Source organism: Sorex fumeus, unplaced genomic scaffold (assembly GCF_029834395.1).
Source record: "Sorex fumeus unplaced genomic scaffold, SorFum_2.1 ptg000043l, whole genome shotgun sequence".
NCBI classification, from domain to species: Eukaryota; Metazoa; Chordata; class Mammalia; order Eulipotyphla; family Soricidae; genus Sorex; species Sorex fumeus.
This window is the reverse complement of record NW_026606100.1, coordinates 29,153,476-29,168,765: the sequence shown is the minus strand read 5'-3', so window position 1 is coordinate 29,168,765 and position 15,290 is coordinate 29,153,476. Positions and strand designations below refer to the sequence as shown.

General features: G+C 44.6%; 1 protein-coding gene across 1 annotated transcript in view; it reads right to left on the bottom strand.

Moving 5' to 3' along the window:
• The window catches only part of ABCC2 (ATP binding cassette subfamily C member 2), a 68,005-nt gene that overhangs the window by 43,112 nt on the left and 9,603 nt on the right, over positions 1-15,290 (bottom strand). The window contains exons 3-7 of the mRNA XM_056120461.1: positions 7,466-7,591; positions 5,100-5,234; positions 4,770-4,877; positions 3,804-3,859; positions 2,226-2,448 (exon numbers count right to left, since the gene is read on the bottom strand). Of these exons, the coding sequence (XP_055976436.1) occupies positions 2,226-2,448; positions 3,804-3,859; positions 4,770-4,877; positions 5,100-5,234; positions 7,466-7,591 (648 nt within the window). The remainder of the gene's footprint in view (positions 1-2,225; positions 2,449-3,803; positions 3,860-4,769; positions 4,878-5,099; positions 5,235-7,465; positions 7,592-15,290) is intronic.

Here is a 15,290-nt window from a genome sequence, read left to right as displayed (position 1 = left end):
AACTAGGTCAATGCTTTGAAGCCTTTGTTGTTCTTTTCTTGCTTGGGGACGTCATGGGTTGCCCTTGTGTGTCCCCTCGATGCTATGTTGAAGTCCCAGCTCCACTACCTCCGAATGTACTCTTACGTGGGGCTAGGGGCTTTGCAGAAATGATGGAGTTAAGACAAGTTAACTTAAGTGTGGAGTTAAGTGGGGTACTAATGTCCTTCTGAGAAGAAAAGGGATGGGCAGGAGAGATCCCTATGAGGTAGGGCAGCCTCAGCAAGCCAACCCATGCCAAGGGAGAAGCATCAGAAAGGGTCTCCCTGCAGGTCCCTGCGCCTGGCAGAGCTGTCATTTCCGGCTTCCTGAGCTGTAGATCTGTGTTGTGAGGAGCCACTTTCTTCTAGTGGCCCCAGGAAACAAAGCACAGAGCACTGCCACTCACTCACCAGTGGCTGTTCGCAGCTGACTCCAGAGTAGCCCTGCCCCCGCCCTGATTCTCAAGCCCTTTCCAGACCCCACTGTCCCATGACGTCTCTTGTCATTCCTCTCACTACAGTCCTGTCTGATCCTCTCTCTTGCCAAGACAACTACTCAGCTTGTTTCCCAGCTTCCCCTCTAACCCCACCAGAGCTATAACAGTACACACACACACAGACACAGACACAGACACACACACACACACACACACACACACACACACACACACACCGGGGCTTTATACAGTGCCAGTCTGATGGCATTACTCCTCTGCATAAAATCTCCTACTAGCTCTCCAGTGGACTTCAAGCAGGGGACAGAGAGATAGAACAGGGTGTTTGCATGTAGTTGCTTTGCATGCGGCCAAGCCCAGTTTGATCCCCAGCACCACATATAGTCCCCCAGCACCACCAGGAGTGAGTTCCAAACTCAGTAAGTAAGCCAGGAGTAAGCCCTGAACATGGCCAGGGGTGCCAAACAAACCAATCAAAGTACCCAAAGCAGAAAAATGAACTTGAACCAGATTTTCTTTCCATGGCCATAAGCTGCCTCACCATTGAATCCCTCTTCTTACACACACACATACACACACACACACACACACACACAGAGCACCCACACTCTGAGACTCCTCTCAGAGCTCCTCCCTGTCTCTGCCTGCACCAGCTACCTCCAAAGCAGAATAAGCTTCCTTTTCTCCAAGGTATCTACGGCTCTTGGAGAGTTCCAAAGTGTCTGCTTATTGCCTAACACTCTGAAGATGAGGGTTCTTTGGGACTGTTGCACATAATACATGCAAAGGAGTCAGTGATACACAGTAGCACCCAATTCATTTTTCCAGGGAATAAATGAGCTATTGCTAATGGGAGCCCCAGATTTGATCCACTGAACTGCCTGGGGACTCAAGCACTACCTGGAGCAACCCCTAAACAATGCACTGAGAGATAGAGAAGGATAGATATAGAGCCATGGCAGGCTCATAAAGAAGCCAGAAGAATCTAGGCCTAGGTTTTGGTTCCAGAATACTTGGAATTGAGCACAGACATCTGGAATTGAGTCATTATTTCCTAGAAGTGAGATAGCTATGGTGAGGCCAACTAAGGATTACTAATCAGATGCAGGCAGGGAAGCCCCCTCATATAACCCTTACGTAACTCTCATACAGGCTTTATGTGATTTCATCTTATAACCAATCAGCTAAGTACAAGCAGTGGAAAACCCCTCAGACTGCAGACTTTCCAGAGGATGGTCCATGGAAAGTCCCTGTTACATGATGCTATGGTATAAAGCCCCTCACTTCCAAGACTCGGGCTGCTCATTCCGAGAAGGAAGGCTGCTACTGTGTCAGTGAACTGGACGAGGACCCTCACTAGAGCTAGCCGAGCTAGCCAATAAAGGCCCTATGCTTATTGCATTACAACTTGTCTTCCTGTGATTCCTCTGGGGAGATCTTGGCCCACTTTAACAGCACTAGAAGCGACCCACCCCACCCCAAAATAAAATAATTAACTATTATTGCGAATCCTACCAAGATACAAATTCTAGTAAAGTTAGGGTCTGTTTTTTTATGTGACTATTTTAAAAGTACTTTGGTATGAAAATTTAGTCCCATGCGCTTTCATACACTGCTTGGGCATCACTGATATCATGATCTCTGGAAGTAAGAAATGTGCTCCTGACACTTGAAAACCCTGACGAAGCATAAGGACAGAGACAGTGATCGCCTGCCCCACCCCATCGCACAAACACTTGGGGGAAGTTACCAGGACAAGGATGTCTTGACTTTGACTCTGGTTCCGGTCCATGGCCCCAGAGTTCTTCTGAGGGTGCTTCTGCTGGCGTTTCTGCAGGGCTCGCCTGGCCTTTGGCAGCTCTCTTGCCACATGTGTTTCAAACTTGCTGACGAGTGTCTTGGCCTTAATTTCATCATCCACATCCCAGACGTCTTCAAGAGTCAGAGGTCGCTTGTAGCCTTTCAGGACTACGCTGGAGCAAGAAAGAGGCAGAGCCTGAGGCCTCCTGCTGGCCCCCAGGAAGGTGCCTGGGTGCCACTGTCAGTGCCTGCCTCCCAGTTCTGGGGGGCAATGGACGGACACAGGCTCTCTGGCATCCCATTTCCTGACCCTTTGAACTGGGCAAAGTGGGGAGAGCAGAGCAGGGGGCAGAGGGAGAAGGAGGTAGAACATAAGATGAGAAGGGGAAGGGGGAACAACTGAATTAAGACCCAGACGAGCGTCACTGCTCCCAGCCCCTGCTCCTTCCTCCTCTGTGCCAGCTGCCTCTCTGTCCCCTGAGCTGACCTGGAGTGACCTATCATCATCAGCTGACCTGAAGGCAGCCCCTAGAGTAGCCCCTTTATCAGGCCTCCTAAGGCTGGGCTGGGAAATGGTGGAGGGAAAGTAGTAGCTTCTAAGTGAAATTAAGCCTTGCTTCCCTCCTCCTCCTCCTCCTCCTCCTCCTCCTCCTCCTTCTCCTCCTCCTCCTCCTCTTCCTTTTCTTTCTCCTCCTCCTCCTTTTTTTGGGGGGGGCCACACCCAGCAATGCTCAGGACTTACTCCTGGCTCTGAGCTCAGGGATCACTCCCAGCAAGGCTCAGGGGACCATATGTGGTGCTGGGGATCAAACCCAGATCCATCACGTGCAGGGCAGGTATTATCTCTCCGGCCCCTTGCCTTCTAATCTGAATGCAGGTGACTTGAGCACTGGTGTGAGAGGAGCACCTGCACCTTGGTCCCCAGAGACATGGAATATGTTTCTGTGGTTCACTGACACACATCAGGGCTTGGACGGGATCAGACCCACTCCTTGGTCTTAGTTCCCCTTACATCTGGCCACTCACTCTGACCTATTGAATGCATCCACTTAGAAGCACTCGCTTATAGTGGGATATTACACACTTGAATTACTATTGTCTAAGTAACTATATTTCAATCTAGGTGTTTTCCTTTATAATTTTCTTTTATTTATGCACTGCAGACCTGATCTGAAAAGAGATTTATGGGCATTGGCAGGCGACAAAGAAGACACAAAATTGCAAGGCAAGCCAACTGTTGCACCCCTCCAAATCAAGACCACACTGCCTGATTCCCAATGTCCCCTTTCCTATCCTACAGCCTCCTCATGTCCTGGCTTTGGAGAAAAAATATGGTCCCTTCTTCTCTGTATTCCAATCCACCCTAGGAAGAGTATGAACTAAAGTGATGGACAAGTTTCCAGGTATTCTGACTATTAGGAGTAGGGAAAAGAAGGTCACAAAAGGCACTGAAGAAAATTAAGATCCCCATCACTTCCAGAATATGAGGGAATAGGGACAGAAAGCACACACTTCAGATGTTTCCTACCTGTCATACCAGCTAAAGGTAATATTACTCAGAAACGAGGCAGTGGATGATGGATTCTGCAAGACATACAAAAGCCCAGTAAGTAAATTCACTGGAAACAGGAGTTCCAATGGGACTCCTACATCAGAGGCTGGGTTTTTAAATAAGATGTACTGGGAAACCAGTGCGATAGGGAAGTTGGTTGGTCAACAGGTTTATTGGAGACCCAAAGGCCACCAGTAGAATAATAATCAGATTTGGGGGCATACATGCATGAGTTTTTTATCTATGCTGAAGATTACTAGTGGGTCTATGCAAGTATCAACACTTTTGGTGGTAGGGGGACAATAGGTAAGCCCTGAGCATCTCTGGGGTGGCCTCAAAACAGAAACAAACAAACAAAAAAGAAACTTAGGGGAGGTAGCTCAAAGGATGGGCTATGTGCCTTGCATAGTTGAGGCCTCAAGTTTGAGCTCCAGACTGCATGATTCCCCCTAGAGCATCCACCCACCAGCACCTCTAGGTCTGATCCTAGTGGTACCCAGCACCTTTGGGGGGGAGGTCATCAATTCTACCAGGCTGAGGATTGCCAGGTATATATGGGTTCCTGAGCAGAGCTGAGAATCCACTTCACCTATAAAAGGTCTATATATGTAGCTGTGCACTCTTGGCTCTGCTGCACTCAGGGATCACTCCTGGTGGGGCTTGGGGACCATATGTGATGTTGAGGATCTAAACCAAGCCTGCTGCATGCAAGGCAAGCAACCAACCTACTATATTATCACTCCATACCCAAAAAGGTCAATATTTCTATAGTCTGATCATGATCATCTTCTATCTCCTTACTTGTAAAGTGATCTATATGCCTGGTCTCTGGGCTTTGTGGGGGGTGGTGTGCTCCTGAGACCTGAACATCTCAAAGCTACACTCGTCAAAATGCCATTGGGCCAATCATGGAGGAAAGAGGTGGGCAAAGGGACTTCTCACATTTTCTGAGTCACTTTTTTCTGAAAACGCTGAAAGGAACAGGATCAGGAGCTGGCATGCATAGCAAATGAAGAACAGGCAGGAGTAGACCAGATTTGAACTGCTGTCCTGTGGGGGAGGAGGTGGAGAAAAAAGGAAAGGGGAATGAGTCTTTTATCTGCCCAAAGCCTTGCTGACCTTCAGGCTATGTCTCAATATTTGTGATCAAAACCCACACCCAAATTCCCTTTCTGTCCTCTCTCCTGAGGCTCCCCTCACTTCCCGCTACTCACTCTCACCTAGAAGCTGCCCAGCAGCATCTCCTCAGAGAACCCTCACTCTTCTCCTTACCTTGAGGAGTGCCCGGATCAGAGTCTGAAGTTGAAATGTGCTACAGAGGATGGAGATAATCCAAAACATAGACAGGAACCAAGAGTCCTTCTGCACACACCATCGCCTGCTATGCTGGATGAGCAATACCAGGAGCTAAAGAGGGGGAAGGGGGAGAGAAGGAGAGAGAGAGAGAGAGAAGAGAGAGAGAGAGAGAGTCAAGTTCTGCAACCATCAAGGTCTGCAACCATCATCCTCACCTAGGATAACAGACAAGAATGATGACAGAACCCACAGGCAGGAAGCAGAATATGTATGTAAAGAATTAAATACCAAATAGCCACTTTCTTCCCACAGTCTGTCCAACGAACCCTTTCCGAATCTTGTGCTCTTTCTGAGACCCTCTTCCCCACCCCATCTCTATCCATCAACCTCTGATGGGGAGTCCTCCAAGAGAACAGAGCATCACCAGTTGAATCTTACTGGAGTTACTTTAGGAGCCAGAAAACCCTTGAGAAGACCATTGATTGCATTAATTGCAGGTTCAGTAAAGTGAAATCTCAGGGGAAAGTTGCCTTTATCAGAAATTCCTTGGGCAGGGGCCATAGTACAGTGGCAAGGCACTTGCCTTGCACTCAGCCAACCCAGGTGCAATCCCTGGTATCCCATATGGTCTCCTGAGCACTGCCAGGAGTGATTTCTGAGTGCAGAGCTAGGAGTAATCCCTGAGCATTGCCAAGTGTGGCCCCCAAGAAACCAAACCAAACCAACAAATTCCTAATAATGTCAGGCTAAGCAATTAGTTTCAAGAATATCAGTATGTTTGATGCTGATTTTATTGTAGGACTAGGGGGAAACTGGCATTCTGAAAACAAAGTCATGCTTTATCACTTGAAAGTTTGCCTGATGTTGGCATTCCCACTGTGGATGTGTCTTGATGTCAGTCAACTTCTCAGGCTGGGCTGGGAAAGGACGCTCAATCAACTTGTGATTGGACTCTGACCCACAGCTGCCTTGGTCCTTATTTGCTTTCTTACACTGATAACCAGCAAAGATATCACATTCCTAGGGGTCTTCAGGTGGTTACATGTCCTGAGACATGCCTGGTCTAAGCTCATAGTGATTCCCTCAGTCCTAACCCACAGATTCCCCACAAGAATGTATACCTCTCACTATCAAATGTTCTGATGATTCAAAAGTGACAATCTAGACAATTATGTGGCCTGTGTCTCATTTAAAATGGATGGGGGGTTGAGGGGTGGGAGGGATACTGGGATCTGTGGTGGTGGAAAATGGGCACTGGTGGAGGGATGGATATTTGATCATTGTATAATTGAAATCCAAGCACAAAAATTTGTAAGTCTACAACTGTACCTCATGGTGTTTCACTAATAAAAATTAAAAAAAAAAATAAGATGTTGACAACAAACTCAGGTGTCTTTTGTGTGTGTGGGGGGGGGGGGGGGACATACCTGGTGGTTCTCAAGGCTTAGTCCTGGCACTCTGTTCAGGGATCACTTCTGAACTCAGAAGTGCTCAGAGTACCATTTGTGGTGCCAGGGGTCAAACTGAGGTTGGCATACACAAGGCAAGCGCCTTATCTCCTGTACTATGTCCCTAGTCAAAACACAACTGTCTTTTAATCCCTGTACAAATGCCCTCCTCCAAAAAACAAATGCCTATTGGAAAGATCAATTTCCATCATCAAGTTTAGACCAGTGATTCTAGACTCAAAGTCCACTAATTAAAATCAGTTTTATTTGTTTATTTATTTTTTGGGTCACACCCGGCGATACACAGGGGTTACTCCTGGCTCTGCACTCAGGAATTACCCCTGGTGGTGCTCAGGGGACCATATGGAATGCTGGGAATCGAACCTGGGTCGGCCGCGTGCAAGTCAAATGCCCTACCCGCTGTGCTATTGCTCCAGCCCCTAAAATCAATTTTAAAATAACACTTATGGGTGTCTGAGAAATTGTACAGAGGGTAAGGTGCTTGTCTTTTTCTGTTGCCAACCCTGGTTCCATCCTCAACATTACATATGGTCCCTGAGCACTGCCAGAAGTGATACCTAAGCACAGAGCCAGGAATAGGTCCTGAACACCACTGGGGGTTGGCCCAATTCTCTCCTCCATCATAAGAAAAATAATATTTACAGAAGTTAGAAATTTCTCTAACACAGAGAAACCCGATTTTCCTTGATGTTCCTGAGGGCTCCAGAAGAAAGAAGTATGAAGTTTCAACCTTTTGCAGTCAAGTTTGGCCTCACCTAATAGGTGCCTTGAAAAAACCTAGATGAAATGAGTTCATTCCAAAGGAACAAATGCCAGATAGATGATTAAGAGGAGAATGAGAGTCAATAGGGCAGAGGTGGTGATAAGCCTTACCCAGGTGCCGAGGTACAGACTCGGATTGGTATATTTTATAGCAGGGTGTGTGGCTTGTCCAGAATCTTCTGTGAGCACAAGGGCCAGCTCTACAGCAGCAAGAATGAGCAGAATTCCAACAAGCACCTGCAAAAGGGAACAGACAACAGGTAAGAGGACATTGTTCTTTCAAATGGCATTTATCCCAGTAAAGGGCAATAAAAACGGTTTGCCATGATTCAGATAATGCATGCCCATAAATATTTCTGCAATCAAGAGCTACATCATTCAGGCAGTGGAATAAAGTTCAAATGAGACTAACAAGAGTTTTTAAGGAATGTTGAGTGTTGTTTAGAAAGAAAATGACATGCCAAGAATGTGGGTGCTGGTGCTGAGGCCACAAGACATGTGATGCTCTGGCCTAACCCCAGTAAACCCAAATAGAGAAACTCCAAGACACATTATTATCAGAATGACAGAAACCAAAGACAGAGGCAGAATATGTAAAGCAGTAAGAATAGGGGGAAAGAAAGGAATTTAAATGCAAAAGAAAGTCCATAAAATTCACAGCACACCTGTCAAATGAGAATGGAGGGATATAGTAAAAACAAAACAAAACCCCTCAATGAAATAAATACCTCACCAAGAACAAGAACACCCTATCCAGCTAGATTATCACTCAAATTTGAGACAATGATACAGAGCTTTATGCAGGCAATAGCTTAAGGAACTCGTAGCTTTGGAACCAGTTTTTGTAAGAAGCATTAAAAGGAGCTTCCGTCATCCTCCAGAGGCCATTGGACAGTCAGGTGTGGGCCTGCAGTGATGAAACTTGTTGGGCCTCAAAGAATGGGGATGGAGCCGGTCCTGGTCTTCCCGTCCCAAGTTATCGCCCACGAACAGCCTCTCTGTCTCCTGATCAAGCTGCTCAATGGCCATGATCCCAGAGACTCAGAAACAAATCTCAAAACCCAGCAGCTTTTGGCAGAAATGCGTCCGGACCACACAGTAGATTATTGTCGCCGGGCCACCCCAGGGGGGAAAGGGTGTTTTCCTCCGCCTGCTTCCCACATACCTAACTTTTGGCCGTTTACTTTCTTGGTAAACTTTGCCCCAAGTTTTTGGGGTCTGGCCAAGGGCACAGCAGCAATTTGGGGGTATCTGGAAGTCTGAAGGCGCCATCAGGCTGCTGATGCACTCGCCTCACAGGTACAGATTGACCTGCTGGCAGCACTATACTCCCGTATACTTTTTCAATAATGAATTAATGTTTCATTTATATGTAAGTCAATTCAAATGATTTTTTTATCTATACAGATTTTATTGCAATAATCTTTTACTTATTAATGCAGATACTCAAGAATTATCTCTAATATAATATTGTCCAACATAAAGCCAATATTCCCATTTTGGGATAAAACATATTTTTATACTTTAATAGGCCTACACATACTCTCCCTTATAAAACACCCAATACTGCTCAAGGCTTACTCACGGCTTTTGTGCTCAGGGCTTACTCCTGGCTCTGTGCTCAGGGGATCACATGTGGTAATATCGATAGAACTAGGATTGGCCAAATGCAAGGAAAGTGCTTTATCCACTGTACTATCTCTCCAGCCCTCCTACGAAGGAATTTTTTAATAGATGTCCTTAAATCACTGAAGAGATGTTTAATGCCATTAGTCACTTGGGAAATATAAGACAAAAACACAATGATGTGGCATTTTATGCCACTAGGACAGCTAGAATCCAAAAGATGGGCAATAACACGTAGTGACGGGGATAAGTATAGGCGCCCTAATACACTGTTGACAGGAGTGTCAAGGGCAACAACCCACTTGGAAAAACAGTGTCAGTTCCTCAAAATATTCTGCATAGAGTTACTTTCTGATTCAGCATTTCTAAGAATATACCCTAGAAAGTGAAAATTCTAAACCTTGCATACAGAACAGCATTATTTTTTTAACTTTTATTTTTTTATTTTCCTTGTCTTTTTTTTAATTTAATATTTTCTTTGTTTTCTTTTTCTTTTTTTAAAAATTTTTATTAGTGAGACACCGTGAGGTACAGTTGTAGACTTATAAATTTTTGTGCTTGGGTTTCAATTATAAAGTAAAGTAAAGTAAAGGCCCTCCCGTTGATCATCGATTTGCTCGAGCGGGCTCAGTAACGTTTCCATTGGAGACTTTGTTGTTACCGTGTCTGGCATATCGAATACGTCACGGGGAGCTTGCCAGGCTCTGCCGGGCGGGCGAGATACTCTCGGTAGCTTGCCGGGCTCTCCGAGAGGGGCAGAGGAATCGAACTCGGGTTGGCCATCTTGGCTGCGTGCAAGGCAAACGCCCTACCGCTGTGCTAATCTGAAGGGTTTCAATTATACAATGATCAAATACCCATCGCTCCACCAGTGCCCATTTCCCATCACCACGAATCCCAGTATCCCTCCCAGCCCCCATGCTCCCCATTCCACCCTGCCTCTGTGGCCAGAACAGCATTATTTAAAAAGCAGCCAGGGGCCAGAGCAATGGTACAGTGGGTAGGGTGGTTGCCTTATATGTGGCTCAATCCCCTACATCCCATATGGTCCCCAAGCACTGCCAGGATTAATTCCTGAGTGCAGAGCCAGGTATAGCCCGTGAGCATCACTGGGAATGACCCAAAAAGCCACATAAATAAAATAAAATAAAACAGCAGCCAGAAGGGTGACTTGGCAGAAGGGCACTTGCTTTGCAAGTATGAGGCCTTGAGTGGGATTCTCCGATACCAACAACAACAACAACAAAAAGACAAAGTGGGGCCAGAGAGAGAGAGAGAGAGATACTATAGTGGGTAGGGCACTTGCCTTACATATGTTCAACCCAGGTTCAATTCCTGGCATTGCCTATGGTCCCCCAAGCACTGCCAGGATTAATTTCTGAGTGCAGAGCCAGGAGCATCCCCTGAGCATTGCTGGGTGTGGCTCAGAAACAAAAACAAAATGAAACAAAAATAGACAAAGAATGGAAACACCCCAAATACCCATAAACTGTCAGATGAACAAAATATGGCATATCTGTACAAAGGTATTTTATACAGTGAAGTAAGAATTAAATATTGATACATGATACCACATGAACAACTATGGAAAATATAATGGAGAGAAGCAAAACATTTGAGGCCACATATCATATGGTTGCATTTATATGCCAAAATCCAGCCTAGGTAGGGGTGGACACAGCACGCAGTTTCTTGTTTGTCAGGAAAGTGGGGTGGAGGGTGGATACATTAACTTTCTTTCCATTGGGTTCATGAAAAGATCTTCAAACCTAAGAATGGTGATTTTTGTTCAATATTTTGAATCCATTTAAGGAATTTTAAAATGGGTCTGGCGAGAACAGATGACTGGGTAAAGAAACTTTGGTACATTTACACAATGGAGTACTATGTAGCTGTTAGAAAAGACGAAGTCACAAAATTTACATACAAGTGGTACTACATGGAAAATATCATGTTAAGCGAAATGACTCAGAAAGAAAGGGATAGACATAGAAAGATTGCATTCATCTGAGGAATATAAAGTAACAGGATGGGAGACTAACACCCAGGAATGGCCAAGATTAGTACCAGGAATTTTACTCCATGGCTTGGAGGCCAACCACACATGCTAGGGGAAAAGGGAGCTCAGATAAAGAGGAGAACACCAAATAAAGGTGTCGGAGGATCCTCCCAGGATGAGAGAAGCTTGCTGAAAGTAGACTATAGACCAAATATGATTGTCACCCATTGCCTCTTTTACAAACCACAACACTCAATAAGAGAGAGAGAACAAAAGGGAATGCCCTGCCACAGAGGCAGGGTGGGATGGGGAGGATGGGGAGTGGGAGGGATACTGGGATCCGTGATGATGGGAAATGGGCACTGATGGAGGGATGGGTATTTGATCATTGTATAATTGAAACCCAAGCACAAAAATGTGTAAGTCTGCAACTGTACCTCATGATGTCTCACTATTAAAAAAATTTTAATAAAAAAATAATAAATAAATAAAATGGGGCTGGGATTTCAGCTGGGTGCCTCAGACAGGACCAGGTATCATCCTTCCACCTGCCCTCTATGAATCCCAAGGGCTGCAAACCTCCAGAACCCAATGAAAAACCCAGGTACGCAGTCCCCAGTGACTGCAAACACCAGGCCTCAAGAAATAGAGGAAGGGTCGCTTCTTCCCATCTCCCCGCCCCTACGGGGTCCTGGCTGTCACACCCACAGACTGCTCTGGGTGCCTTTTCAGTGCATTAGCAACCATGATCCAGAGACTCACAAATTGAATCTCAGAACTGAGCAGCTCACTGCAGAGATGTCTCCAGACCCTAATTATTTAAAATTTTAGAATTCCAGGAGCACATGGCGGCTTTCATGGCCGTGAGACATCTCATGCTATTCATTACAAGCAATACAAAATAGATTATCTAACAACTGCCTGTGGGGCAGGCTTGAGTGTTGGTGGGAAAATTCGAAATAATGGTGATGCAAAGGTGTAATAGTGGTGGGATTGGTGTTGAAGTATTGAATGTAACCAATTATTTTAAAGAAATAAATTAAATAAAATGGGACTGGGAATGTGGCCGAAGTGGGGGAGCACATTATTCCTTACATGCAGGAGGCCCCAGGGTCCATGTTGGCACCACATGGCCCCTTTACTCAGCATGGTCCTGCTGGAGGACCAAATCATCATCAGGTGTGGACCATAATGAGAAACAAATTAAACACTGACTTTTATGCATTTACCAAAAAAAATTATTATATTTAAAAAAACAGTTTAAAAGAATCAGGAGTGAAGTTCTGAATCTTACTGCTTGAGCAAAGTGAGATAAAATACTAAAGGCTCATGGTGTATAAATCCATGTATATAAAATGTCCTAAGTAGGCAAGTTCATAGAGACAGGAAGTAGACAAGTAGCTGGGGGGTGGAGGGGAAGAGGGTATTAGGGTATTACTGCTTAACATGCACAGGGTTTCTGGGTCAGAGTGATAGTATAGTGATTAAGGCATTTGCTTTGGAAGCAGCTGACGCAGGTTTGATCCCCAGCACCACTTATGATCCCCAGACCCCACCAGCAGTGATCCCATAAGCGCAGAGCCAGGAGTAAGCATTTCTCTTTTTTAGAGTGATGAAAATGTACTAGAATTAGACAATAGTGAGGTTCACAAAACTCTGGGAATATACTATATGAATTATATGCCTTAAGTGGGTGAGTTTAAAGGTATGTCAGTTATATGCCAATAAAGCCTCCTCCTCATCCTCCTCCTCCTTCTCCTTATCCTCCTCCTCATCCTTCTCCTCATCCTCCTTTCTCTTTATACCAGGAATAAAATTCAGGTATCAGGCATGCAGAGCTGCTAAGCTACGTCTCTGACCTTTTCCCTTTTTAAAGTCAGACCTAGGACACCTGCCTCTTTATCTTTCTCCGGATACTGGCATAAGAATGTCATGCCTGGAGTTGTTACAATCATGCCACAACCATGTGCTAGCTGAGATCAATAACATAGAAACCAGCACCCTCCTGCTGATGTTGTTAAACTGCGAAATGCACACACCTGGGCCCTGCACAGCCTCTGAACAGTCTCATCACATAAGGTAAAGAAGTCTTTCTTCTTGAAGCTAAGAGCCATGAGTTGCAGGTAAGAAAGTCTTAGCCGATAAACACCTATTCTTTGTGGTCAACCCAGATGGAGAGTAGCACTGTAGCACTGTCCTCCCAGTGTTCATCGATTTGCTAGAGCGGGCACCAGTAACGTCTTCATTGTGAGACTTGTTGTTACTGTTTTTGTCATATCAAATACGCCACGGGGAGCTTGCAGGCTCTGCTGTGCGAGCAGGATACTCTTGGTAGCTTGCCGGACTCTCTGAGAGGGATGGAGAAATCGAACCTGAGTCGGCAGGTGCAAGGCAAATACCCTACCTGCTGTGCTATCGCTCCAGCTCCAGATGGAGAGTAGAAGAAGGGAAGATGGAGGAGCCTTATTGAAGTCATTACCAGAACTCTCCAGCATGCCTACCCTTCCTTCTCTCTCCCACACCCAACCCAGTACTACAAATCCACTGGAAAGGGCTGTATTTGTCATCAGCATCCCCAACTAGGCTAAAACAAATTATTCTAGAAAGAAATGGAACGGTTTTCCCCAAGAGGGCAAGAAAGGTTGTATGAGCAGTGATGCTTGGGAGTAATTTTATCCCCATTTGGCACACAGAAGGGAAGTAGAGAGAGGGTCAGTTCAAACACAGGTCTAGGACTCCACTTATAAGGGCTCACCAAGAGGAGGCCAAGCAGAGAAGCTGACTTACAAGGCCAAGGAGAAATTATTTCAGCCACACATGTTCATTGGCTTTGTCCTTTGTTTATCATGCAAACAGAACACTAATGACATCAAGAAAGTTGCAAAACATCAATACCTGCAAATACAATATCTAAAATAATTACATAGACCAGCTGCTTCTGGGAAACAAATAAGTAAGCAGAAGAGAAGTTTTCATTATCCTAACATTTATTAATATATTATATATAATATATTATTTATATTAATTATATATTATACAATATTATTATATTATATAATTAATATTATATTAATTATATATATTATGTAATATATATGCCAAACACAGTAACAACAAAGTCTCCAATGGAGACGTTACTGGGCCCGCTCGAGCAAATCGACGATCAACAGGAGGGCCTTTACCTTTACCTTTACCTTTAACATTTATTAATATAAATTAATAAGAGAGTTGAGAAGACATGGCTCCCATAAATAAGTTGCTGTCTTTTTTTATAAGGTAGATTCAGAAATTAAACCCACCATGACTAAAGTAAAGGCTTTATAGGACACCTGGAAGAAAATATTGAAGAAATGTCTCAGAGCATCAGGGAAGGGAGATGTTTAAAGAAGAGAGATGTTTAAAGATCAAGAAATGTTCTTTAAAAGCGGGAGAGTGGTAGGACAGCAGGGAGGGCATTTGCCTTTTACATAGCCAGCTCAGATTCGATCCCCAGCAGCCCATATAGTCCCCAGAGCACTGCCAGGAAAATTTTTCTGAGTAACCCCTGAGCATCACTGGGTGTGACCAAAAAAAAAAAAAAAAGGAGGGAGAGAAGCTGAGAAGGAAGATCCAGTCAGAGTCCAATACTCATCCAAAAGATATTCCAGGGATGGAATGGCAATAATGCAGGAAAGAAGGAAAAACTGAACATTTTTCAGTGATAAGAAAGACAAGAGTTTTAAGTTTGAAAGTGTAGGCACTATGGAATGAGAAAAAGAAACCATCTACATAAACTCATAAAATTTTAGGATATCAAGAATAAAAAGGATAAAAGTTTCTGAATAGCAAGGAATGAGAGGAACCATAATTTAACACAGGGTTGTATTGTTGTTATTGTTTTTGTTGTTGGAGAACAATATCCCAAATCTTTAGGGTCAAAAATAAGTTTTTAACATAACACTTCATAGTCAGATGAATATTTTCAGAAAGAAAAGACTTAGTCACTTGGTTTTCTTGCTGTTGCTCGTTCTGAACATTTTACTTAAAGATGTTCTTCAGACCCAAGAAATTTAAGGGCATGAATTCTCCAGGTTTTCACAACAACAACAAAAAAGTCTGACAACAGATTTTTTTTTTCAAATGTTAGGGGCTAGAGCGATAGTAAAAGTGGGAAGTTTGCCTTGCACATGGCCAACACAGGTTCAATCCCCAGCACCTCATAGGGTTTCCCTGAACCCCACCAGGAGTGATCCCAGAGTACCACCATGAGCAAGCCCTGGGCACTGGTGTGTGTGCACCAAAAACAGGCCAAAAAAATTATGTTATTTCATT